Source organism: Pelobates fuscus, chromosome 13 (assembly GCF_036172605.1).
Source record: "Pelobates fuscus isolate aPelFus1 chromosome 13, aPelFus1.pri, whole genome shotgun sequence".
NCBI lineage: Eukaryota > Metazoa > Chordata > Amphibia > Anura > Pelobatidae > Pelobates > Pelobates fuscus.
Genome location: NC_086329.1, coordinates 59,864,585 through 59,889,665, shown reverse-complemented (window position 1 = coordinate 59,889,665; position 25,081 = coordinate 59,864,585). Strand labels below are relative to the sequence as shown.

Here is a 25,081-nt window from a genome sequence, read left to right as displayed (position 1 = left end):
CTTTTAAGGAGATAAATAAGGCTGACATACTGCTCCAGATTCAGAATTCAATTCTCCAGATAACAGAGATGATGAGGAGTTTCATTGGTTTGACAATCTCAGCTTTTAATTCAGTAAAAGGCTTGGACTCCTCTTTCGTGTTTACCACTGGACCGACTGACAGGTATTGCAGCAACCAAATACCAAACCAGAGGCGTTTTTCCAAAAGGGTTTTTATTGGCATGTAAAATATTAAAAAAAAAGGTAATGTGCTAAAAAAACAGGGCGTTGGCATTTCGTCCTCTTTTGAGAAATTCATCAGGGACCACTGTACGTAAAAACAATTATAATAAAGCAATAAACCTCACAGCCAATGAGGGATGCTGCACATACTGCTGCTTAGAGAACTTCCATCCTGCAAATGTCAAATGTGTGCATAAAAGACAACTGTGGCATAGCACCCAAACCATGCCACCCAACTGCTCCGTAAGTCTGAGGTGGCGTAATGTCACTAGAGGTGGATCTGGCTGCAGGGAGAACTTGGCCAAGGCCCATAATCTAAGGTGAGTTGTACCTTTTTTTTTTTTTTTACCCTTTAGGCAGCCATGCCAGCAAGGGTTACTCCATACTAAAACAGTGTTAACATGTTAACATTATTATTACAGTGTTTTTAATTAGGAGGTTCCCTTTAATGTATTTCATGTAGAAGTCCATTTAAACAAAAGTATTCAAAACAAGATAGCAAGAGAAAGGAAAACAAAAAACACTTGGAGCATCCCTCAACAAAAGCTGTAACAACTATACTATGATGAATTATCTGTTTCTGCAGTAATCAGCTGAAAATTACCTTTTCTGCTCCCTCTTCATCCACCACTTGGAATGAACCATCGTCATGTACACGATATTTAGCAGGCTGGTACATTTCTGGAACAGTCCCATAAATAAACATCTATTAAAACGAGTCACTTGAATAACAATTATCATAATGTTGATGTCATTTTTCATTATTGAATGACTTTAAAGCCTTAGAATACTAACCTCAACCATGGTTGTCTTGCTACATTACACTATCAAACACTGTAAACTTATACCAAGTGGATGAAACATTGATGAAAAAATGCTGGGCATTACTGATGAAAATCTTCTGCAGTTTTTTATTTCCACAGATTTGCATTATACCAGCTCCACCTTATTTATGTATAGCTTGTGTATTTTATAGAGATGGTCAAGGTGTTTTGAGCTTTTTGATTCCAATTACTTTAAATTGTGAACTTTCTTTTTGTAGTGTAAAATACTCATAGGGTTTTATGTTGACAACTTGCTATTTATTTATACATTAACCCCTTAAGGACTGCGGATGTACTAGGTACATCCCACAAAAAATGTCCTTAAGGACCGTGGACATACCTTGTATGCCCGTGGCAAATATGAGCGCTGGAAGTGATTGTGATTGTTCCCAGTCACCATAATGGTATTGCAGCGAGGCATCCTGCAATACCTCTCCTGACTGCCTGGCCGCAGAGTGATCGCTCCCCAGGAGATTTCACTTCTGGGTTGCCCCACGTGGTGCCCGGCAGTGTAGTAGAGCATTGGAAGCCATCGGCCAGGCTTCCGATGTTCTGCCTGTGTGCAGGGGAGGGCACACAGCTTTTTATGCACAGACCCCCGCAGGGGGTCTCCATCCAACACAACACAACCCCAGGCAGGAGGGGGCTAAGTGACAGATAACCATTTCCCGCTCTGGGAGATACCAACAGAACACAGGGACACACATGACATACAGGTGGGTGAACTTTGGACGTAAACAGTGATCATAGCTCCATTAGGAGCAGGTAGGGTGATCCCCGACCCGGGGATCAAAGACAGTGCACGCAGGCAGGTTCGGGAGACGAATGCTCCCCCTGCTGGGCATTTGATGATACGAACCAGCGGCCACCCAGGGGAAGCATGGGCCGCTTGTTCTCTTGCGGTCTTTTGTTGTCACCAAAGTCCCTATGTGGTTGACGCTTGAGGTCTGTGGTTTTCACACCTTGTTAGTGAGGTGTGAACATTCTAACTCAACGTTCTAAATGGGTTATCAGGGTGGTTAAAAGGTATTTTGCAGGATTTAAGGTCAAATTTACAGAAAGGGGAACAATATAAAGGGGGAACACATATTCCAGGAGGGTACATCCACACCTAGAAAAAGGGCAATTTACAGTTAGGCAGCGGTCACGCCACACAGCTCCCCCTTAACCAACAACCAGCATATACTGCCTGATCCCGACGGATCAACTGGGGAATGTCCGGAGGAGTGCTCACGGATCATTTATTAAGGGCTGTCTGTCTGGACAACCCGTCGGCATTACCATTCTGCTTACTGGGTCTGTAGTGAATGGTAAAGTCACATGGTTGTAGGGCCAGGCTCCATTGTAGCAGCCTGGCATTGTCCCCTGTGACCCGGTTAAACCAGACCAACGGGTTGTGATCTGTGAGCAGGGTGAATTGATGTCCATACATATAGGGCTGCAGCTTTTTGAGTGCCCAAACCACTGCCAGGCACTCCTTTTCAATGGCGGCGTAGCTTACCTCCCTGGGCAGTAGCTTCCTGCTGAGGTAAGCCATGGGGTGGTCTCTGCCATCATCCCCGACCTGGCTCAGCACCGCTCCTAACCCAAACATGGAGGCATCTGTATGAACAAGAAAACTTTTTCTGGGATTAGGAGAAGCCAGGACAGGGGCATTTGTCAGGGCATGTTTAAGGGCTTGGAATGCCTGCTCACACTCTGGGGTCCAGCGGTCAGGTCGGTGAGGGGTTTTGCTTTTGCACTGTAATTGGGGACGAACTTCCAATAATAGTCGGTCCCTAGGAAAGCTAGTACCTGGGTCTTTGTGAGGGGATGAGGCCAGCTAGCTACTGCCTCCACTTTGGCGGGCTCTGGCTTCTGTGTCCCACACCCCACCCGGTGTCCTAGGTATTGTACCTCTGCCATTCCTAGGGTGCACTTACTGGGCTTCAGAGTCAACCCTTCTTCCCTGATCCTGTCCAGCACAGCCCCCACATGTACTAGGTGTTCCTCCCAAGTATCGCTGTATATGGCGATGTCGTTGTGACGAAAGAGAGTACGCCACTGGGGTTTGGAGGGGACTATTTGCCAGCCTTTTACCCTGTGACTATGGCCCCTTTAGTTTATTGAGGTTACAGATACTATGTGTGCCTATTGGGACTTGGCAAAATGCTCTTCGAACTTTCAAAGTGGCACTTCGGATATAGTTGAAGTCCAAAGTGGCCGCCATTCGACATTCAAACACGTGGTGGCGGCCATTTTATTTAGTCGAACAGGTGCAGCAGTGCTTTGTCATCAGGTTCATAGACAAAGCACTGGGATACCTGTTTGGGGTACTTATTGGACTTCATAAAAATGTGTGTTTTTCTGTTTGGGGATAATTAAGTTAATGTATCATCTACCTTAATTGTATCACGGGCAGAGGGGAGGGATTGTGTACTGTATGTGGGAGTGTCGTTCATTGTTACATTGTACACTTTGTGTCCCTGTGCCCAACAAGGTCCATCTGGGCGTCACCCTTGTTGGGAAACCTGCATAAAAGGCCAGTGTGCCTCCATTAAAATTGAGTTCCTGCTTAACCCTCAACACGTCGCCTTGTCTCGTGATTGGAGGGGGACTGCTATATTTACACTGGGTATTGCTATACTCTTTATACCCCCTGGGTTCTAATCACTAGCTCTTTTAAGAGCTTTTCCTGCTACGCTCTCTGGAGTAGGAGAGGTCTTTCCCACATGGTCCTGGATGTCAGAGGTTGGTCCAGGGTGGAAGGAAGACGGTGAGATTCTAGTTAAGCTACGGCGGTTGTGGAGTCTGCGGTGCTTGTTGTGTCCGGTGAGGTGCTTATGGTCCTCAGCGTCAGCTAGGAAGCATCTGTTGGCAGAGGTGCCCATTGGGGTGCCGGGTGATCCATCACATTGGTGGCAGCGGTGTGATGGCTTTCTAGTAAGAGGAATAGCATCCTGGAGACACCAGTAATGTATGGATTTATAACTGAGGGCAACGTTAGTATTCAAACAGCGCCCCTATCTACAAAGGAACTAACTTTCATCAGAAGGTGTCATCCTTCCTCCCCAGCGGCAGAGTGAGTTTCAGAAAGAGGAGACAACCGGTCTTTCCTCCCTGCGGCAAAGTGAGTTTCAGGGAAAGGAGACAACCGGTCTCTCTCCCCAGCGGCAGTGTAAATTGCAGCGAGAGGAGGCAGCCGGCCTCTCTCCCCAGCGGCAGAGTGAGTTTCAGGGAGAGGAGACAACCGGTCTCTCGCCCCAGCGGCAGTATAAATTGCAGGGAGAGGAGACAACCGATCTCTCTCCCCAGCGGTAGTGTAAATTGCAGGGAGAGGAGGCAGCCAGCCTCTCTCCCCAGCGGCAGTGTATCCTACAGGGAGTGGAGACAATCGGTCTCCCTCCCAAGCAGCAGAGCGAGCTACCAGGAGTGGGGGCAGTCGGTCCTCCCCCCCAGCTACAGGAGGACAGCAACCCTGACACCAACAGTGCAGATGGGACTGCGGTCTCTGTACTGGATCTACAGGGATGCTGGACGGCCTGTCCAGATCCTCAACTAACCTCGCTGGGATGCCAGGAGGAGGAGGTAAGCGTTGTCTCCCCTCCACAGCCAATTTCCAGCCGGGCCCTGGGGTTAGTGGAAGGGACTACCATAGCCACTGACAACCTTCTAGCAGAAGCGCGGCATCAGGGCAGAGCGCTGCTGGGATCTGCCCTAACTGTTCCCTTGCTACCGGGCAGGACTATGCACCGCCCAGTTGAAGAGCTAGCATTTGGACTGAGGGACCCTAACCTCTGTCCTCCCCGTTCCCCTTGTCCAGAACCTGAATCCCCACCAGCCAACCCAGCAGAAGCACTGGCAACCGGGAAGAGCGCAGTTAGCCTCTGCCCTCCCCTGGTCCTTGATCCAGGAACTAACAACTCCCTCCACTACGCAGCTGGAATGCTGGCTATAGGACAGAAACAGACTACAGTCACTAGGTCCAGCAATTGCTTGTTGTGGGTGGGCTACTCGACTAACTCGGGTACCGACCGACCGAACAAGGGGCACACATTGACTGTGGCCATTCACCATTCCGTTCGGTAATTTGAACGGTACTTCCACTGTTTAAAATAGACCGGCCGCACAGCCTAATTTTCTGGAACTGTTTTGGGCATGAAACCATGCGTGCGGTTGGTCAAAAGAGACTTCCAGGAATTTCCTGAACCCCTGCTCTGATCTGGGTGATTTTTGGATATGTTGTTCACCCAGAGCAGGGCTACTTTTATGGGGATAGGTTGTGTTTTGGGGTGTCTTCTATACTTTGTGTAAAAATGTGTTTTTTCTGCCTGGGGATAATTAAGTTAGTACATTATCTACCTTAATTATATCATAGGCAGAGGGGAGGGATTGTGTGCTGTATGTGGGAGTGTCAGACATTGTTACATTGTTTTTATTGGTCTGTACAGTTTGTAATTCGGTGCCCCGTCAGTTTCAGGGGCTGTTCCTCTGGCCTGGGGAATTGTATATAAAGCCAACCTGTACCTTCAGACTTCTTCGCCCTCAATACTGAGTACTGTAAAAGCTGTTCCTGCTTGTCTCATGGATGACTCTGGTATCAATACAGCACCTCTCACTCTTGGGAAAAGGGCGTCTCTGGCGGTGAAACCCTTCTACTACTAGGGGTACCGCTACAAATAATATATACTAATGTGTACACACTTCTTCACTAGGCTCGAGTAATTACATTTTCACAGAAATATAAAGGATGAAAGATAGTTTTGATTTTTATTATATAAAGTTGCCTTTTACACTATCACCCCCTATTCCCTTGCAGTTTAAAGATATTGTCTAAAGAACTTATATTATAATGCAAATCCACACCCTGACACCCATCCCTCTTTATGTGGAAATTCCACATTGATTCCTAATTTGCTCTATGAGACATTTAGGAAATCATGGACCTATGTTAATGTACAAATGTTTTATGTGAGTGTAGATAAAACATCTCCACCTTTGTATATTGCTTAGCTATGCATTGTTTATTAGCAACCAAAATCATAATAGCTAGACTTTGGAAATCAAATCTCCCTTTCCAAAGAAACCTCTTAACAGACCAATTAACATGCCAGTTTCGCATGGAAAGAATTCTGTCCAGTTCCACCCTGTATCCATTTAAGAAACAAGAACTATATGATAAGTGGTTAGAAAAAATATAATCTCTTGTTCTTAAAATATATTTCCAATCTGCTTTTTTCCTTATTAGAGTGTGTTTTCACACATTAATAGGTTATGTTCCATAAGCCTTTTTCAAACTATTAATTGGTTGAAATATTGAAAAAATATATACACAGTGATAATAATGTTAGAAAATAATGATACCCATGGTCTGATTATTATTAATATTATTTATGGGACGTTAATAAATAATTTATTTATTAACGGTCACATGTATTATGAAATTTGTCTTATAATATATTAAATTCTAAAGTGATGTTAACGTATACTGTGTACGTATGTCAATATTTGTATGCTAATCTTAAGGAAAAAAAAAATTAATACAAAATAAATAAAATAAAACTGCAAAGCACACAAGATTAACAATATATAGCTTCTATCGAAAAGGAAATTATGTAATTATAAAGAGTATTGCCAACTTTTACCATAAGGAATAAATGGACGATCACTTGGAGGATGTAGGATAAAATGCTTCTCTCCTGATATCACACAGTATAAATTCTCATAATGATCTTTATGCACTGGAAGAGAATAGGCAAAAATTACTAGATGAAGGGAGGTGTGCAACATTACATCATTACATTAAAATTAGCTGTGTTGGTAATTTACAGTTCTAAAAAAATCCCTTGTTTGTGCTGAATAGTCTAGTTAGACAGTGATTGTCTTTATGCCTTTATATGTACTTAATCATTTTTTTCAAAACAACCTTGGTAGGGGTAATACTTAAAGTGTTCCAGTTATGACAGGCTCATCTAAATATTTGAAGATCTTATGAAGAAATTCCTTGTTTCTCAGGAATACATGTAAAAGAGACTGAACATAGTATAGGGCTGTTGGTGTGATAAAAAAGTATAATTTATTTGAAACACTTACAAGAAGCGAAAAGTAAAAATGCTCATCAAATATCTGTAGCCCTCCTTCAAGATCATGCATGGAAGTAGCAGGTAACAGGTACAGAAAAAATGCTCTACGCGTAGTAGACTTCCTCACGAGAAAAATAAAAGCAATTACAATCAAGTTGAATATCACAATAAAATGTCCCATCTGTCCAATCTGTTCTTTTAAATGTCCCTCTGATCGTGTTCGGCTTTGCGTCAGCCAATCTGGGCGCTTGATATCAGCTGTTCCGTGTAATCTTTAGTTAATGTCCATATATGGATTTCCGCCTGACGTCCGTGGAACGCATATGCGTTCCACCGATCCGGAAAGAGCAGTCTCCTTTTCATGATGTCATTCCTCATCGGCTGGAACGCATATGCGCTCCTCCCGATCATCCCACAGAAAAGGGAGACCGGACAAAAAAAGATGTAAGAAAGATTAAGAAAAAACATACACATTGCAGATTAATAAAATACATCATATAGTAGTACGATATCCTATATACAGCAAAGTCATAAACATAAGTATGAAACTCCACCGACACCATATGGTGAATATGAAAGACCATAATTGTATTCAAAGCATAAAAGAGAGGGATCCTGGAATACTCTAAAACCAAATACTCAGAATGAGTTAGGTGGAATAATAAAAATAATAATGATAATAATAATAGAATAAATAAAGAATAATAATATAATAAAATAATTAATAATAAAAAAAATAATAATTAAATAATAATGATTAAAGATAACAAAGCAAAATCTACATTCAACCCATGAGGTTGAAGAGTTTTCAATTTATGGATCCAGAATCCCTCTCTTTGTCTTAATCTCATAATAATAATAATAATCAAATAAATTATACTTTTTATCACACCAACAGTCCTATACTATGTTCAGTCTCTTTTACATGTATGCCTGAGAAACAAGGAATTTCTTCATAAGATCTTCAAAGGTTCCAAAGATATCCTGATGGGCTTGGAATATACTTCTATTTCGTGAGTGCAATATATCTCTAGTAGGGTTTGCTCTACTTAATGGTACTTCACTATGTATGCCCCCTGCTTTTACTTTTTCTAGGTGTATCTTGTTTTTTTTTATCTATATGTGAGGATTTGAGGAATCCTTTGTTACAGCCTAGAACATAAGGTGAGTAAATTTACCTTTATTTTTTTATTATACACTGCTGCACCTGGGTGGTCTGTTGAGATTTATATATATATATATTTTCCTTATATCCAGACCAATTCTCTGTTTAATATGCTCTCAGAACTCAAACAAAAGAGGGCTGTTAAATGTCATTCTCTCTTCACTATAAATGATGATATCCCCCACAATCAGAATTTAGAGATTGATGATTTCTTTAAAACATTGGAAAGATTGTCAATTAAAGAAACTAAAAAGTTGTGGGAGATCTCTTTTTTAGAGAACTATATAAAAGAGGGCCTTATACCCAGAGGTTTGAGACTATCTAAAAATCCAGCCAATGGGCTGGAAAACTCCCGCTATGCAGATAGATGGGATGTCGCCCTTGAAATTTGTGCAACAACTTTAATGGAGATAATTGTAGACTTTGAAAAGGAAAATCTTAACAATGTGACAGAAGAATTAACAAATTTAGAAAAAAACAATCAATTTGATAAAAACAGTTCAGATTACATATCAAAAGAAAAGATTGTATGTGATAGAATCCAAAAAATGGACGAAAAAAATCGCAGTAACAAAGAATAATAAATATAGAAGAGATAAACTAGACAAAGCCAATCGATGTTTCTCCATTAAAAATACAGATAGAAACAGAGGATTGAAAGACAGGCGCAGTGTTCAATCGATTTTTACTGACTATAAGCAGAGAGGATTTAACCATAGATACAACTCTAATTCTAATTATAGAAATAATCACAGAAGGAATTATAATTCATCCCCAGGAAGGAGAAAAGAGCGGTCCAGATCTCTATCTCCTAAAACAAGAGCTAAAAATAGCTACACATATGATATTTCACCCAAAAGGAGACCTATTCCATATAAACAAGTTTCTACTACCACCACGATTGAAAGACCTCCACCTCCACAAGCACATAATAGTAGGGATTTTTTTAGAGAGGGAGCAAGACCAAAGAGGAAGGAAGAAAGAAATAAGCAAATACTTCCTACCCAGGGCATCCAAAATAGATCTGACCAATTGATTTGCTCCCCTCAGAGATCAAAATACTCCGACCAAAAAGAGGAGACTAAGTATAGAGAGAGAGAATCTCTATTAGAAACACATAAAAAAGAAAAGTCTATGGGAATATTTAATATATCTAATGTAGTCCTTACAAAAGAAGAATGTCTAATTCTTAAGAAAGGCATGAAATATACTCCAAATGTCCCCCCCCAATTCTTTTCAGATCTACATCGATATGTTAAAATTCACTAGGAAGTTAAGTTTAAAAAGATTTTTTATTAACGAACCTTCCAAACTAGATCCCAATTCTATATACAATCAGACTAATTCTAAACTATTTAGGCCTCGTTCCACCTTTTGTCCGTATGAAACATTCCAAAAAATGGTCATGGCTAATCTTGAGAAATTAACTAACAAGAAGGGTTTTTGCAATAATTTGTCTAGATTATTTGTCTAGATTAGAAATACAGACCCTCAACTCTCTAAAAAAGAGAGATGACCTCATTATCAAAAATGCGGATAAAGGGGGGGGGGGGGGTATTGTCGTTATGACTAGGGAATTTTATCTCAAAGAATCTTTAAGGTTATTGGGAGACATTGATACATATGTCAGACTTTCTAATATTCCTAATGAGAACTTCAAACATGAATTGAAGCGTTTTTTTGGAGAAAGCAGTCCAAGATGAGATCATAGATATTGGCACTTATCGTTTTCTCTACCAAGAGAATCCGAGGATCACAACATTCTACTTTTTACCCAAAGTCCATAAGTGTCAAATTAATCCACCTGGTAGACCCATCATAAGTGGCATCAATTCACTTACCTCTAATTTATCTCAGTTTATTGATTATTCTCTACAACCCTAAGCTCAATCCTCTTTATCTTGCCTAAAAGATACCAAACATCTCCTCCAGGAATTAGACTCTATTGAGTGGCAGGAAGGATACATGTGGGCATCTTTGGATGTACGATCCCTGTATACGGTTATTGATCATCAACTTGGCCTATCTGCTGTTAAGAACAATTTGGACAGTGACACCACACTTAATCAGGGATTCGTTCAGTTTTTACTAGAAGCCATCCAATTTATATTAACTCATAATTTTTTCATGTTCCATGATGAATACTTCCTGCAGATCAAGGGCACAGCCATGGGTACCAGGTTTGCCCCAAGTTATGCTAACATCTTTATGGATTTTTGGGAACGCCAGTTTATCCAGGAACATAATCCATATGGGGCGGACCTGGTCCTCTGGCGACATTATATTGACGATATCCTTGTAATTTGGAAGGGGTCTGAGGAACATTTATTAGACTTCTTCAGGTATCTCAATAATAGTACCTTCTCTCTCGTCTTCTCTCCCACATATAGCCCCATTTCCATAGATTTTTTTGGACTTAACTATTTTGGCGCAGGGAAGCTATATTAACACCAAGACATATTTCAAACCTACCGACACCAACAGTTACATCGAATCCACCAGTGGACACCATCCCAGATGGTTGTCGGGAGTACCTAGAAGCCAATATACCCGACTCTGCCGAAATTGTTTCAATAAAGACATCTATTTGTAACAAGCAGACATCTTAACTCACAAGTTCATTGAGAAGGGCTATAGGAGATAATTATTAGATAGAGAGGTAGAGAAAATTAAAAATATTGAAAGAGGGGATCTTTTAGTTGATAAAATTAAACCTATCACTAATCCCAAAAAATCCTTTGAGTTTTCATTTCATACTAAATATAATTCTAAGGCTTTTGCCATCAATAAAATTTTTAGAAAACATTGGGACATCTTGAGACACGACAAATGTATAGGCCCCCAATTACCAACATATCCATAGATTGTATATAGAAAAGGGAAGAATTTCTCTTCTTACTTAATGCCTAGTCATTTTTCAAGTAAGAATAAGAACAAATTTGAAGATAGCAAAGGATTTTATACTTGTGGAACCTGCAAAGCATGTAGGGGATTACCGTCCTATATGCGTTCTTTTTCAAGTTCCATTACCAAGGAAACTTTTCAGATTCAGAGACGGGTTACCTGCTCTTCCTCACATGTTGTGTACCTCCTCACATGTGGATGTGGTGCACAATATGTGGGGAGAACGGGGAGAAAGGCGAAAACTCGTTTTTTAGAACATAAAAATAACATCAGACGGAACCTTAAGAACCATTCTATCCCTATCCATTGTAATACGTGCCCCCAATTTTGCATCCACAATTTTTCATGGATAATTATAGAACAAGTATCCCTTGATGCAAGGGGAGGAGATATTATTATGAGATTAAGACAAAGAGAGGGATTCTGCATCCATAAATTGAAAACTCTTCAACCTCATGGGTTGAATGTAGATTTTGATTTCATTTGTTACCTTTAATCAATTATTATTATTTATTATTTTATTATATTATTATTATTATTATTCTTTATTTATTCTATTATTATTATCATTATTATTCCACCTAACTCATTCTGAGTATTTGTTTTTAGAGTATTCCAGGATCTCTCTCTTTTATGCTTTGAATACAATTATGGTCTTTCATATTCACCATATGGTGTCGGTGGAGTTTCATACTTATGTTTATGACTTTGCTGTATATAGGATATCGTACTACTATATGATGTATTTTATTAATCTGCAATGTGTATGTTTTTTCTTAATCTTTCTTACATCTTTTTTTGTCCGGTCTCCCTTTTCTGTGGGATGATCGGGAGGAGCGCATATGCGTTCCAGCCGATGAGGAATGACATCATGAAAAGGAGACTGCTCTTTCCGGATCGGTGGAACGCATATATGTTCCACGGACGTCAGGCGGAAATCCATATATGGACATTAACTAAAGATTACACGGAACAGCTGATATCAAGCGCCCATATTGGCTGACGCAAAGCCGAACACGATCAGAGGGACATTTAAAAGAAGACCGAACAGATGGGACATTTTATAGTGTTTCAAATAAATTATACTTTTTATCACACCAACAGTCCTATACTATGTTCAGTCTCTTTTACATGTATGCCTGAGAAACAAGGAATTTCTTCATAAGATCTATAAAGGTTCCAAAGATATCCTGATGGGCTTGGAATATATTTCTATTTCGTGAGTGCAATATATCTCTAGTAGGGTTTGCTCTACTTAATGGCACTTCACTATGTATGCCCTCTGCTTTTACTTTTTCTAGGTGTATCTTGTTTTTTGTATCTATATGTGAGGATTTGAGGAATCCTTTGTTACAGCCTAGAACATAAGGGGGGTAAATTTACCTTTATTTTTTATTATACACTGCTGCACCTGGGTGGTCTGTTGAGATTTATATATTCATCTAAATATTTAACTACTCCTAGACCAATTAATACATGAGTTATCATAAAGATAAAATTATATATTCAATTGGTTTAGGATCTGTTAAGAGGGTACACCCTTTCCATTGTGTCGGTGCCACCACGATTGGAGGTACGTTGGAATTACACTACAAGGCAAAAAATAAATTATCCAGGCACTCAAGGTGTTTAAGCCACAGGCAGTTTTAATAGAATAGAAAAGAGCAAATGTTTCGACCTGCTAAGAGGTATTTGTCAAGCCTTTGTTAAGTGGAATTACACTACATTGACATGTAATTCCAGTCTCAACTTACTTCCGCCCGCTCTGGCACAATTGGCTTTGCTTGGGAACTTTTGCACAAACAGGGCAATCTTTTTCTTACCTACACGCTGGCTTCATTGACAACACATTAGAATGGAGTAACAAATGGTGATCCAATCCTATATTCCCCAGCAAAAGCAATACATACTTGTTAGAGGAATAGCATTAACCCCTTAAGGACACATGACATCTGTGACATGTCATGATTCCCTTTTATTTCAGAAGTTTGGTCCTTAAGGGGTTAAAGCGGCACTGTCATAGCCGCATCCGTTTTTTTTTTGTTTTTTTTAAGCCCCTTCTGACTCACCTACATTTAATTGTTCCCCTAGTCACCCACAAATGCGTCCATCATTTCATCTATTTTTTACTGGTTTATTCCTTGCCTGGATCTGGGTACCACCATCTTAGTGTGGACAGATGAAGGCCCACACTAGATAGCACTGTAAATTCCCCTGCATGCCCAGTTGAACACTTGAGCATTCACTATTGTCTGAAACTCGGACAGGAATTTCGACATAGCTTGTGTGTGTGTGTGTGTGTGTGTGTGCGTGTGTGTTACTGGCTGCCTCTAACTGTATTTGTATGTATGTGACTGGCTGCCTCTAACTGTATGTGTGTGTCTGTGTGTGAGAAACTGTTTGTCCCTGAGAGTGTGTGACGGTGTGTGTGTGACTGTCTGTAACTGTGTGTGTGACTGTCTGCCAGTAACTGTGTGTATTACTGTCTGCCTGTGATTGTATGTGTATGACTACCCGTAACTGTGTGTGTATGACTGCCCGTGAGTAACTATGTGCCTTGAACGGTGTGCATGTTGCTGTATTTGACAGCATGTGTGTATAAATATGTACATCCAACTGTGTGTCTGACTGTGTGACTGTGTGCATGTGACACTGCAAAAATGCATACCTGCATTTACACAATTGGCCTACGTGCATTGTTTATTAATCTGAATTAAATACCAATCACAAATATCACACACTCAATACACATACAACACGCATTACAAATATGAAGGTGAAGGCGCAGACCAGTTTCTAGCACATCGACCACCAGAGATCAGAATGCCCCATCCCCCCTCACCCTGTAAGGTAACAGGGAAGGGGAATGTTTTTTACCCCGATAATTATTAATTTTATAAAGCCCCTATACTACACATACTACATATGGACAAGCAGATGTGACCAAGGAGGGGCGCTGTAAAGATTTTTCGCACAGGGCAAATAAGGTCCTAGGTCAAAAATGATCACTTAGGTGACCCGTTTACGGATGGGGGCTGGTGGTGAGGGGACACTATGTTTCACTTGTTAATTATTTTAATAGATGCTCCACCATTGGGACACTCATATAGATTTGGGGGTCAAGGTATACCCCACCCAGCTGCTCACTGTTTAGTAGACTACTCACGGAATAGTACGTAGGGCCAGGAGGGAGATTTTCATCTCCCTTAATTACTAATACCATGCAATATTTAACTTAGTATTAGTAAAGTTGTCTGAAAGACCAATTTTTGTTTTCTGCTTTTTAGTATATAGCTCCCCAATACTGTGGGAATTAGGAGGCCATTTACTAAAGGGCTGCAAGATGCATATGCGGCACTGATCGGATCGGAAATTCATTCTCCAAATTAAATTCCCAAACTAAATATAATGACTGAATTTTAGCCAAAAGGAACTGCCAAAATGTCCACATTCGGTTTGGGCAAAATCTGATTCAAGCAATGCAAGATCACAGAGGAGGGCGAGTATTGTGAGAAAAAAGAAAGTCGATATGTGACGGAACGCTAGAATGCCGTCACTTGGGCATCAAGGGCTCCTTTGTTTGGGTGGGCTCTGGTGGGGAGCGGCCATTTAGACCGCACAGACTTAGACCTAGCCACAACATAGAGAGAGAAGAAGGCGCCGAACCAGAGACTGTGTGACCACATGGGTGGAGGTTGGGACTTTTCCCTTTGTGACTCAGGGAGCCGATTCACCAATTGTTGACTGTGTGTTAATCCCTTTACCTAATGCATAATGTTTTCCTGTGTATGCAAAGTAGGTGTTCTGTGATGGTGTGCCCTATTGGTTATTAATGGGCTTAGTGTGATTGGCTGTTTGTTTAGGTCCAGTTTGACTGGTTGCTCTTCCAAACCTTTGTGTGTTTACTAATGAGCTTACTTGTATACAAATACCTGGGTGTGTCTAATTAAAAAGGTAGAAGAGGAACTCCTTTTTTATGAATTAGATATTAATTTCCACAAGGCACAAAGTGTTGTCCATCATGTAATTTTGTTGTCAATTCTGTCATTGTTTTCCCCCAAAGGATGTAGATGTGTCTTTAAAAGGTGCTTTTGCCTTCCATACACCCTAAGGTAGGTTTTCCAAAGATATCCCTTTGAAGCCTAAATGGTATTTAAAGGGACACTATAGTCACTTGAACAACTTTAGCTTAATGAAGCAGTTTTGGTGTATAGAACATGCCCCTGCAGCCTCACTGCTCAATCCTTTGCCATTTAGGAGTTAAATCCCTTTGTTTATGAACCCTAGTCACACCTCCCTTCATGTGACTTGCACAGCCTTCCATAAACACTTCCTGTAAAGAGAGCCCTATTTAGGCTTTCTTTATTGCAAGTTCTGTTTAATTACGATTTTCTTATCCCCTGCTATGTTAATAGCTTGCTAGACCCTGCGAAAGCCTCCTGTATCTGATTAAAGTTCAATTTAGAGATTGAGATACAATTATTTAAGGTAAATTACATCTGTTTGAAATTGAAACCAGTTTTTTTTTTTCATGCAGGCTCTGTCAATCATAGCCAGGGGAGGTGTGGGTAGGGCTGCATAAACAGAAACAAAGTGATTTAACCCCTTAACGCCGTTACGGCGTTCTATGCCGTCGCGGCTTTAAAGGGCTTTAAAGCCATTGCGGCGGCATAGAACGCCATAACGGCTTGCAGCCCCTGGAGGTCCGGCGTACTCACCTCCGCCGCGATCCTCTTCTGGGGGGCTGCCTTAGAGCCCAGGCAGCCCCCCTCCGGCAAATGAGGCCCCCGGGGGCCATGTGATCGCTCTCAAAGAGCGATCACATGGCCCCCTATAGCTGGCTATGGATCTGCCAGCAGGGGCACTGTCTAAAATATTAGACAGTCCCCCTGCTGGTAGGTAGTGTAAAAAAAAAATTATTAACATGTTATAAAATAAATTAAATGCCTTTTTATATATATAATATATGTATATATATTATATATATATTATATATGTAACGTCATACGTAATGTATTTTAATACTAATATAAGTATATATATTAATATTAAAATACACTTAGAATGACATTACATTTATATAATATGTATATATTATATATATAATAGATCTACATATATATATTCTATATATATATATACGTATAATTACAATAATAAATAAATAAAATAATTAAATAAAATATTGAAACAAAATTTAAAATAAATTATATATTCATATGTAATTTCATTCTAACTGTATTTTGTTATTAATATATATATATATTGGAAACAGAATACACTTAGAATGACATTCTATATATAGCTATCTATATATAAAATACAAATAACCGCAAATATATATATATAGATAAATACATATAATTACATAAAAGATTACATTAGTATACACGTAGAATTTAAATACCTATAAATGCATATATATTAAAATTCTACGTGTATATTTAAGTAATTTTTTAACATAATTATGTCATTTGATTAATTAAAATTTGATTGACATGCCTGACAACACAGGGAGAAAGTGCAGAGAATTTAATTCACAAGCACTATATTTGACCCTGTAACTCTCCAAGACACCCTAAAATCTGTACATAGGGGGTACTGTTTTACTCGGGAGACTTCGCTGAACTCAAATATTAGTTTTTTGCATTTTTTACAAACAAACGGCACTTTTATGGACTATATTATTGTTGTAATATGTTTTACTGTTTTAAAACACTAATATTTGTGTTTAGTGAAATCTCCTAAGAATAACAGTACCCCCCATGTACAGGTTTTATGGTGTTTTGGAAAGTTAGAGAGTCACATATAAGGCTTGCATTTCATTTTTTTGACATTGAAATTTGCCAGATTAGTTATGTTGCCTTTGAGACCGTATGGTAGCCCAGGAATAAGAATTACCCCCATGATGGCATACCATTTGCAAAAGTAGACAACCCAAGGTATTGCAAATGGGGTATGTCCAGTAATTTTTAGTAGCCACTTGGTCACAAACACTGGCCAAATATTAGTTTTTTTGCCTTTTTCCACACAAAAACAAATATGAACGCTAACTTTGGCCAGTGTTTGTGACTAAGTGTCTACTTAAAAAGACTAAACATACCCCACGTTCAATACCTTGGGTTGTCTACTTTTTCAAATGGTATGCCATTATGGGGGTAATTCTCATTCCTGGGCTACCACACCGTCTCAAAGGTAACATTACTAATCTGGCAAATTTCTATTTGAAAATGGAACGTTCTATATTTGACCCTGTAACTTTCCAAAACACCATAAAAACTGTTAATGGGGGGTACTGTTCTACTCGTGAGACATCGCTGATTACAAATATGTGCATTTTTTTGCAGTAAAACCTAACAGTATTATGACATTTACAGCTAAAATGTGAAGCGGAACTACAAATTTAAAAAAAAATTAAAATTTCTCAGTTTTTTTTAATTTTATTCATAATAAATTATGTTTCATATATAAATATTTTATATGAAATGAAAGCCCAGTTTCTCCTGAACAAAATGATATATAATAAGTGTGGGTGCATTTAATATGAAAGAGGTGAACTACGGTTGAACAGACATATAGCGCAAATTCCAGTTTTTGTTTACGTTTTGTTTTGATCAGAACGTGTACTATTGACTCCGTCCTGAAGGGGTTAACTCCTAACTAACAGTGAATTGAGCAGTGAAATTGCAGGGGAATGACCTATACACTAAACTGCTTTATTTAGCTAAAGTAATTTAGGTGACTATAGTGTTCCTGGATATGAATCCATGAATTAATATGAATTACTTTCCCAAAGCATAAAGTGTTGTCCCTCTTTTTTTTATAAATTCTTTATTTTTGTTGTGCGTGAAAGGACAATCGCACATCAGTAATGTCAGTAACAATTATACACACTTGTAAAAACACATTTTCATATACTGCCATACAGCATTTAGCTTGAACGCACAAAATTTTTAAATTAACAAAACACGCTAGGTACAGGTTGAGTATCTACATTTGTCATAGTAGGATAAGTTATCGTTTAGCGATAGTAGTATATGATTAATATGTAATATGTAACATCATCGCTGCCGTGCCAATTGTGTAGTAGCTTTAGTTCTCCGTATACTTGACATGCATAAACATTTGTTGATACTAGTATATATACATAACAGACACAGGTTATTGAACCTTGCTTCATTAGTCACCTAACAGCCATTAGTGCCGTTACTTTGGGGGTGAGTGAAAGGCAACATAAAAACAGTAAGTAGAGTTTTAAAACCAGAAATAAAACATAAGACATGGTGGGCATCCCTAAGTTTAGTCATAGGTCCCAAATTCAGTAGGTATACAGCTCAACTTATGGGGTTGTGAAGACCTCGCTAACTGAAAACAAATTAGGTTTTCAATAGTAGCTGGAGATGGCGTTGGTAGTATGCTTTCTCGATTCTGCATTTTTTAACAGATATAAATATGTTTAACTTTACAGGCATATGAGTAATCTACATGGGACCCATATCTACCTTAACTGTACATTGCTAGGAGGAAAGCTAGTTGTAAGGTACGCGGATATGACAGGGCACAGAGTATTCAGGCTAGTTTTAGTGCCGACTACTTATTATAGCGACGTTCATGTCTTTTCTTAAGTGTGAGCTGGACTGGTACCCTTGTAATAGGCTAGTCAGTTAGCTTGTAAGTGAAGTGTGTATGTAAGGTTAACGTGGTCTAAAGTGAACTCACTATGTAAGTCTGGGTGTGTATCGTTGCTTATTCGGTTAACCCCTAGGTTGTTCCTGTGTGGAGTACTGTGCATCTTGCCTTCCGTCAGCGGCTAGGAAGGGGTCTAAGGCTCTTTTGGCCCTCGGTATGAAATGAAAAAGGGAAACGTCTAAAATTCCATATGGTTGTAACTTAAGTGTGCATCCTGGTGTGGGAGGGCATAATGGAGCATCTCAATGCCTATTGCGGGATGGAGACCCATGTCTTTGAGGCATAAAGGTGAGGTGCTGGTGGTGGAATGAATGCACATGGTTATATCTAGTCTGTTTGCCCTAAGTTAGGTCGGGTGGTATGTAACCATCAGAGTAACCGGTGTGCGGAGGGTAAGGGCAATGGGGTCGACCGTGACAACCTAGTTATGGCTTTTGGGCGGTCATGGTTGGGTACATGCGGTGGAAAAGTAAATAAAGCAATTGGAGCTATAAGTGGGTGCAGTTTGCTAAGTGAGGTATGGTTAATTCCATGTTAGATAAGGAACAAAATCATAACAATAATTGGGTCTAGGATTGGGAAAGCGCACCACGAGTGCAGTACTGCTCAGTCCAAGTGTCACTATTCCTTGTGTGCCAACCCTGTATGAGGCTCCGGGGTGGTGAATGCGATGAAGATGGTTTTCAGTGGTCGAGGGTGCTGGATGGAGCTGTTAGAGGTCAACCTCCATATACGTGCTGGTTGTAGGGACCGGCAATCCATGCGGTCATTCGTCTCCGTTTAAGTGGTGATGGTAGCGTAAGAGTCCGGGGTTAGGCCTTGTGGGACAAACGGGACAGTCCTGGATGGGTCCCATCGGTGTTGTGGGGAGGATTGGTTCTGCTGGCTCGGTGGTATGAGGGAGTCCATAGTTAGGCCTAAGGAGTGCAGGAGTGGTGCCGCGTCGCTTAAGTCACGTATGCGGTGTAAATCAGGACCCTGTTGGACCGCAAGGGTGTGAGACGGCCGCCAGCGGTAGCCGAGGCCTTGTTTGCGGAGGATGGCGGTGAGTGGCTGGAGGGACCGTCTCCAGGCTAGGGTGTTGCTGGAGAGGTCTGCGTAAAAATGTATATCCTTGCCCTCGTGTTGTGGAGGCGCTTTACCCCGCAGGGCGTCCAATATCGCCATCTTGTCGGAGCTATTCCGGAATGCAATTATGGTGTCTCTAGTTGATCCAGTGGGCGCCTTTGGTGACTTGGGGATCCGGAAAATGCGCTCTGGGCGGATGCGCTCAGCCTGTGCTGGTGGCAGTATCTTTGCGAGTAGGCTTTTGACGGTTTGCGGTAGGTCTGTATCTGCGGCGCCCTCTGGGAGCCCCCTGAGTTTCAAGTTATTGCGCCGCCGGGCATCTTCGTTCTCGGCCATGCGGTGGTCGTGAGAGCGTAGCCGCAGCTGCAGCTCCTGCACGGTACGTTTGAGGTCCCTTATGTCCTCACTGTGCGTTTCGGTTCGGTTCTCTATGGTGGTTAAGCGGTTTGTCACCCCCTTTAGGTCTCCCCTCAGCGCAGTGATCTCTTTGTGGAAGTCCTTGTGGTGGTCGGTTAGCATTTGCTGAAGGATCGCCACCGTCACTGGCATGGAGTCTTGTGGGGCGTTGGTCGGTGGTGAGGGACGTCCGGTAGTGTGGGTCGGTAAGTATTCCTCACCTGAGAGGTCATCAGAAAAGTCCGAACATCCACCGTGGAGTGTCGCCATGTTGGTTTCGTCTGTGCCACGGGCCTGCCGCCACATGTCCCCTATGGTGAGTCCCGGGTTGATTTTCCCCGGGTTTTTTTTGCCGGTTTTGCGCCCCATGGTGTTGGGGTGTGTGTCGAGGGCTTTTGCCGTGGTTTGGTTGCAGGATGGCTGGTTGTGTGTCCGTTTTCCTCGCTTGGGCCTCGGAGCTCTCGAGTAGTGCGACCGCTCACATCGGCTGCTAAGCCCCGCCCTCAGTGTTGTCCCTCTTTATTTACTTATGCCTTCAAGGTGCTGCTTCTTTCCCATATGAATGACATATGTTCCCTTATCTCTCATAAATACCCCGAAACTTAAGGACCACTATAGGCACCCAGACCACTTCAGCTCAAGGAAGTGGTCTGGGTGCCAGGTCCCCCTAGTTTTAATCCTGCAGCTGTAAACATAGCAGTTTCAGTAAAACTGCTATGTTTACATTGAGGGTTAATCCAGCCTCTGGTGGCTGTCTCCCTAAAAGCCACTAGAGGCCGCTTCCGCAAACCTCAATGCTCTGGCCGCTCATGCACATTCGGAGCTGACGTCGGTGGGGAGAGGAGACGTCATCAGCGCCGAGGGAGCCCGACGCTGGTTTAAGGTAACCCCTACCGCCCAGCGTGTCAGGGTCTGATCTGCAAATAAAAACAGACCAAGGCGATCAGGTAAGAATTCACCTGGCCTGTGAGTCTGTACACGGGGGCTATGCAGGGAATATACTTCAAGTCACAGTACAGGCAAGGACAAGCAGAAGAGTAGTCTTGGAAAGCCGAAGACAGGGGAAGCCAGAGGTCAGTGAAATAGAAGAAACAAGCCAAGGTCGAAAGCCGGAATCAGTCTGAAAACCACTGGATCAGGATACAAAAACAGGAACCAAACAGCAGAACCAGAGTCAATTAACTGACACTGCACTCAGGGAGAGGCACTGTCTTATACCTGGCTAATCAATGATAATCTACAGGTGGATCATGATTGACAGTTGCAGTCACAGGTTAAGTCCAGCCCCCAGTGCTGGAGACATGGCAAGGATAAGCTTCAGGCTTAAACAAGAACTGAAGTGGCTTATAGGCAGGAACACAGAACCATAAAGCACCCAGGTTCAAATCCCCTGTTGGGCACTTCTGGGGTGACCACGTCTGGATGTCATGGTGAGAACTGTGACATAGCGGGAGGGGGGGACCTAAAAACCAAAATGTTTTCCTGGCACTATAATGCTCATTTAATAAAGCACAGATTTTATAATAACATCACTATATTTTTCCTAACAAAATATACACTTGAGGACAATAGACATTAAGATTTTGTCATTACTACCGAACAATTTACACTGCATCGACAAATATTGCAGTGAAAAAGTGACACCATTGCTCATACTCTATACGGTAATAAAGTGCTTATTAAGTACAAATTGTGGTTGTAAAAGTAAGGTTATTAATATATAGTAAGACAGACATGTTAACATATTTTACAGACATCAATACACTCACTGGAAGTCACTGCAGCTTCCTCACCCAACCAGAAGTTAACAGCGTCGGGAAGCTTTCCTATATAAAAAAATAAATAAAACAATATATATTATAACATATACACACAGAGAAAAGTGTATACAAATACAGATGTATTCTCCAAGCAACATAACCGCCACAGCGTACTGTAGCAGGTTCTAAATGAAATTTTGGTAGGTAACGCTAATCTCATACCAACATCCCCTTACACTAATTAATTGTATACATGCCCTTACCTTACCCATACACAATCCCTCAACCATAACACTAATCCTACCATAATTCGACCCCTACCCCTAAGGAAATCTTCTGCTTATATCAGTACAGATGTCAGTACTTTTCCATCTTGTTTGGTGTCTGTCACCCTTACTGCCCTATTGTGTATTTGTATCCCACTTCATCTAGACGGTAAGCTCGTTTGAGCAGGGTCCTTGTCTACCTATTGTTCCTGTGTCACTGTGTAATTGTCTCATGTATTGTAAATTTCCCCCCTTTCATAATATTGTAAAGCTCAGCGGAATAAGTTGGTGCTATATAAATACCAATAAGAATAATAATAACAACAGATGGGTTTCCGAGCTAAACAGTAGTGCATTTTTAGCATTACAGGCATTTAAATGTAATGCTATAACTCCAGCATGCTTATTACACAATGATTAGTGCTGGGCAGCTGGTAAAGCCCAGAACTGACAACAGTCAGCAAAGGGCTATGATGGGAGACCCTGTAAGGGTCTGTTCAGACCTCGTAGGTGTCTTGAGCACCTGCCAGCCCAGCACACTGCGGCTCAACTGTTTTGTTCTCAATGGATTTGAAGCTGTATATAGCCCTTCAAATCCACTGAGAATTCCACAGCTGAGCAGATTGCACTCACTTTGACATACAACACAATGGTCAGCTTGAGGCCACTAAATATGACTCTAGCTGTGACTCCATGGTGTGAGTAGGGGTTTAACCCTTCTCACAACAATACATTAGGACATGTCAATACATCCTAACTGCTTTAAAGCACAATATAGTTAGACAACGTACTGACGTTAAGCGGATAAAAAAAAAAGCAGTTTAAGAGTTATCATGGATTATCCATTTAGTTTTTTTCTTGCAAGTAGAGCTGCAAAAATATTCTAAATATGTTGAATATACAGTTAAATACATAGATATTCATTTTGTTAATAAATATTCATTAAGGTGAGGATTTGTATTCAAAGTCTCTATTGACGGGGTTAAATTCTGCTTGGCTGTGTGGGGCAGTGTTCATGGCACAAAAGTCAATGTTTAACCTGATCCCACCTCTTTACAACAGCAATGCAATCTGAGAGTCAGTATAAGATGCTCTTCTCCTTGCAGCTGCACTACAAACAGCTAGGTCTCTTGATAGCAATCTGTCAAAAAGACCCTCACTATGGCTCAATTGCCACTCACAAAATGCGAGAATGTTAGTGGAAATGTTGAGCCCTGCATTCACTACAAGTGACTAAGTAGTGACTAAATCTCTAAGTCTTAACAAGTCATCAAGCAAGTAGACTGGGGTGCAGACTTGCTGTACTGAGTTCGTTACCTAGTGCTTCACTCATCCATGGTATATGGCTCTCCACATCCCCCATCAGTTCAGGAAATTCTTCTGTAAGATTTGAGCATTGCTTTTGGATGTAAAATACACCTGAGGCTTTTGTTTTCAGCTCCAGAATATCCAGAACATCAGATAACTTCATTGCCCTTTCCTCTGGCATGACAAACCGATTGTTGTGTACAGCATCTGCATAACCATTTGGAGTGACTGCCACACTTACAACCTTGGATCCAATACATGACCTGTATATGTAGATATTTAGGATAGATATAAAAATAAAACAAAATTGAGGATTATGCTAGCTTTGGTGTACTAATAATCTTAATTTTGGTAATAATAGGAGGCGAGTATTTTGCATCAACTCTCTTTACTAACTCCACACCAGCAGAGAAAAAACCCAAAGAATAAAGAACTAATCAATCAATCAATAGCAGTGTATATAAGGGTCATAGTTAACTAAGCTCCTCCTCTTTTGTTATGGACAAATGCAAATATTACAAGTTTTAGAATGAAAAGTTGTATTCTTAAACTGTGTACTTTGTTTATGAACCTTCAGTGACCAGACCATTTTTCAATTTTCTTACTGTTAAGGACCAGGGCTCTTTTTACATTTCTGTCGTGTTTGTGTTTAGCTGTAATTTTCCTCACTCATTTACTGTACCCGCACATATTATATACCGTTTTTCTCGCCATTAAATGGTCTTTCCAAAGATACCATTATTTTCATCATATCATATAATTTACTCTAAAAAAAAAATGATAAAACATGATGAAAAAATGCAAAAAAATTCCCTTTTTCGAACTTTAACCTCCAAAATATGTTGCGCATCTACAACTGCCAAAAACATCCATGCTAAATAGTTTCTAAATTTTGTCCTGAGTTTAGAAATGCCCACTGTTAACCCCTTAAGACCGCAGCCAAATGTACAAGTTGTGATCCAAAAAAAACGTAAACAAAACCTGGCATTTGCGCTACATGTCTGTCCAACCGTAATTCACCTCTTTCATATTAAATGCACCCACACTTATTATATATCATTTTATTCAGGGGAAACAGGGCTTTCGTTTAACATCAAATATTTAGGTATGGAACATAATTTAATATGAAAAAAAATATTACAAAAATGAGAGAAAATAAGATTTTTTTTAATTTTTTTAGTTCTACGTGACATTCTAACTGTGAATGTCATAATAATGTTTGCTTTTACTGCAATACAATGCACAAATTTGTATTCAGCGATGTCTCACGTGTAAAACAGTACCCCCTATGTACAGGTTTTATGGTGTTTTGGGAAGTTACAGGGTCAAATATAGCATGTTACATATTTCAGTTTTTTCACATTGAAATTCGCCAGATTGGTTACGTTGCCTTTGAGACCATATGGTAGCCCAGAAA

The 25,081-nt window shown here is 40.6% G+C and overlaps 1 protein-coding gene across 1 annotated transcript in view; it reads right to left on the bottom strand.

The window, feature by feature from the left end:
- The window catches only part of JMJD7 (jumonji domain containing 7), a 149,342-nt gene that overhangs the window by 13,661 nt on the left and 110,600 nt on the right, over positions 1–25,081 (bottom strand). The window contains exons 3-6 of the mRNA XM_063440087.1: positions 23,674–23,927; positions 22,100–22,156; positions 6,671–6,766; positions 827–903 (exon numbers count right to left, since the gene is read on the bottom strand). Coding sequence (XP_063296157.1) covers positions 827–903; positions 6,671–6,766; positions 22,100–22,156; positions 23,674–23,927 — 484 coding nt within the window. The remainder of the gene's footprint in view (positions 1–826; positions 904–6,670; positions 6,767–22,099; positions 22,157–23,673; positions 23,928–25,081) is intronic.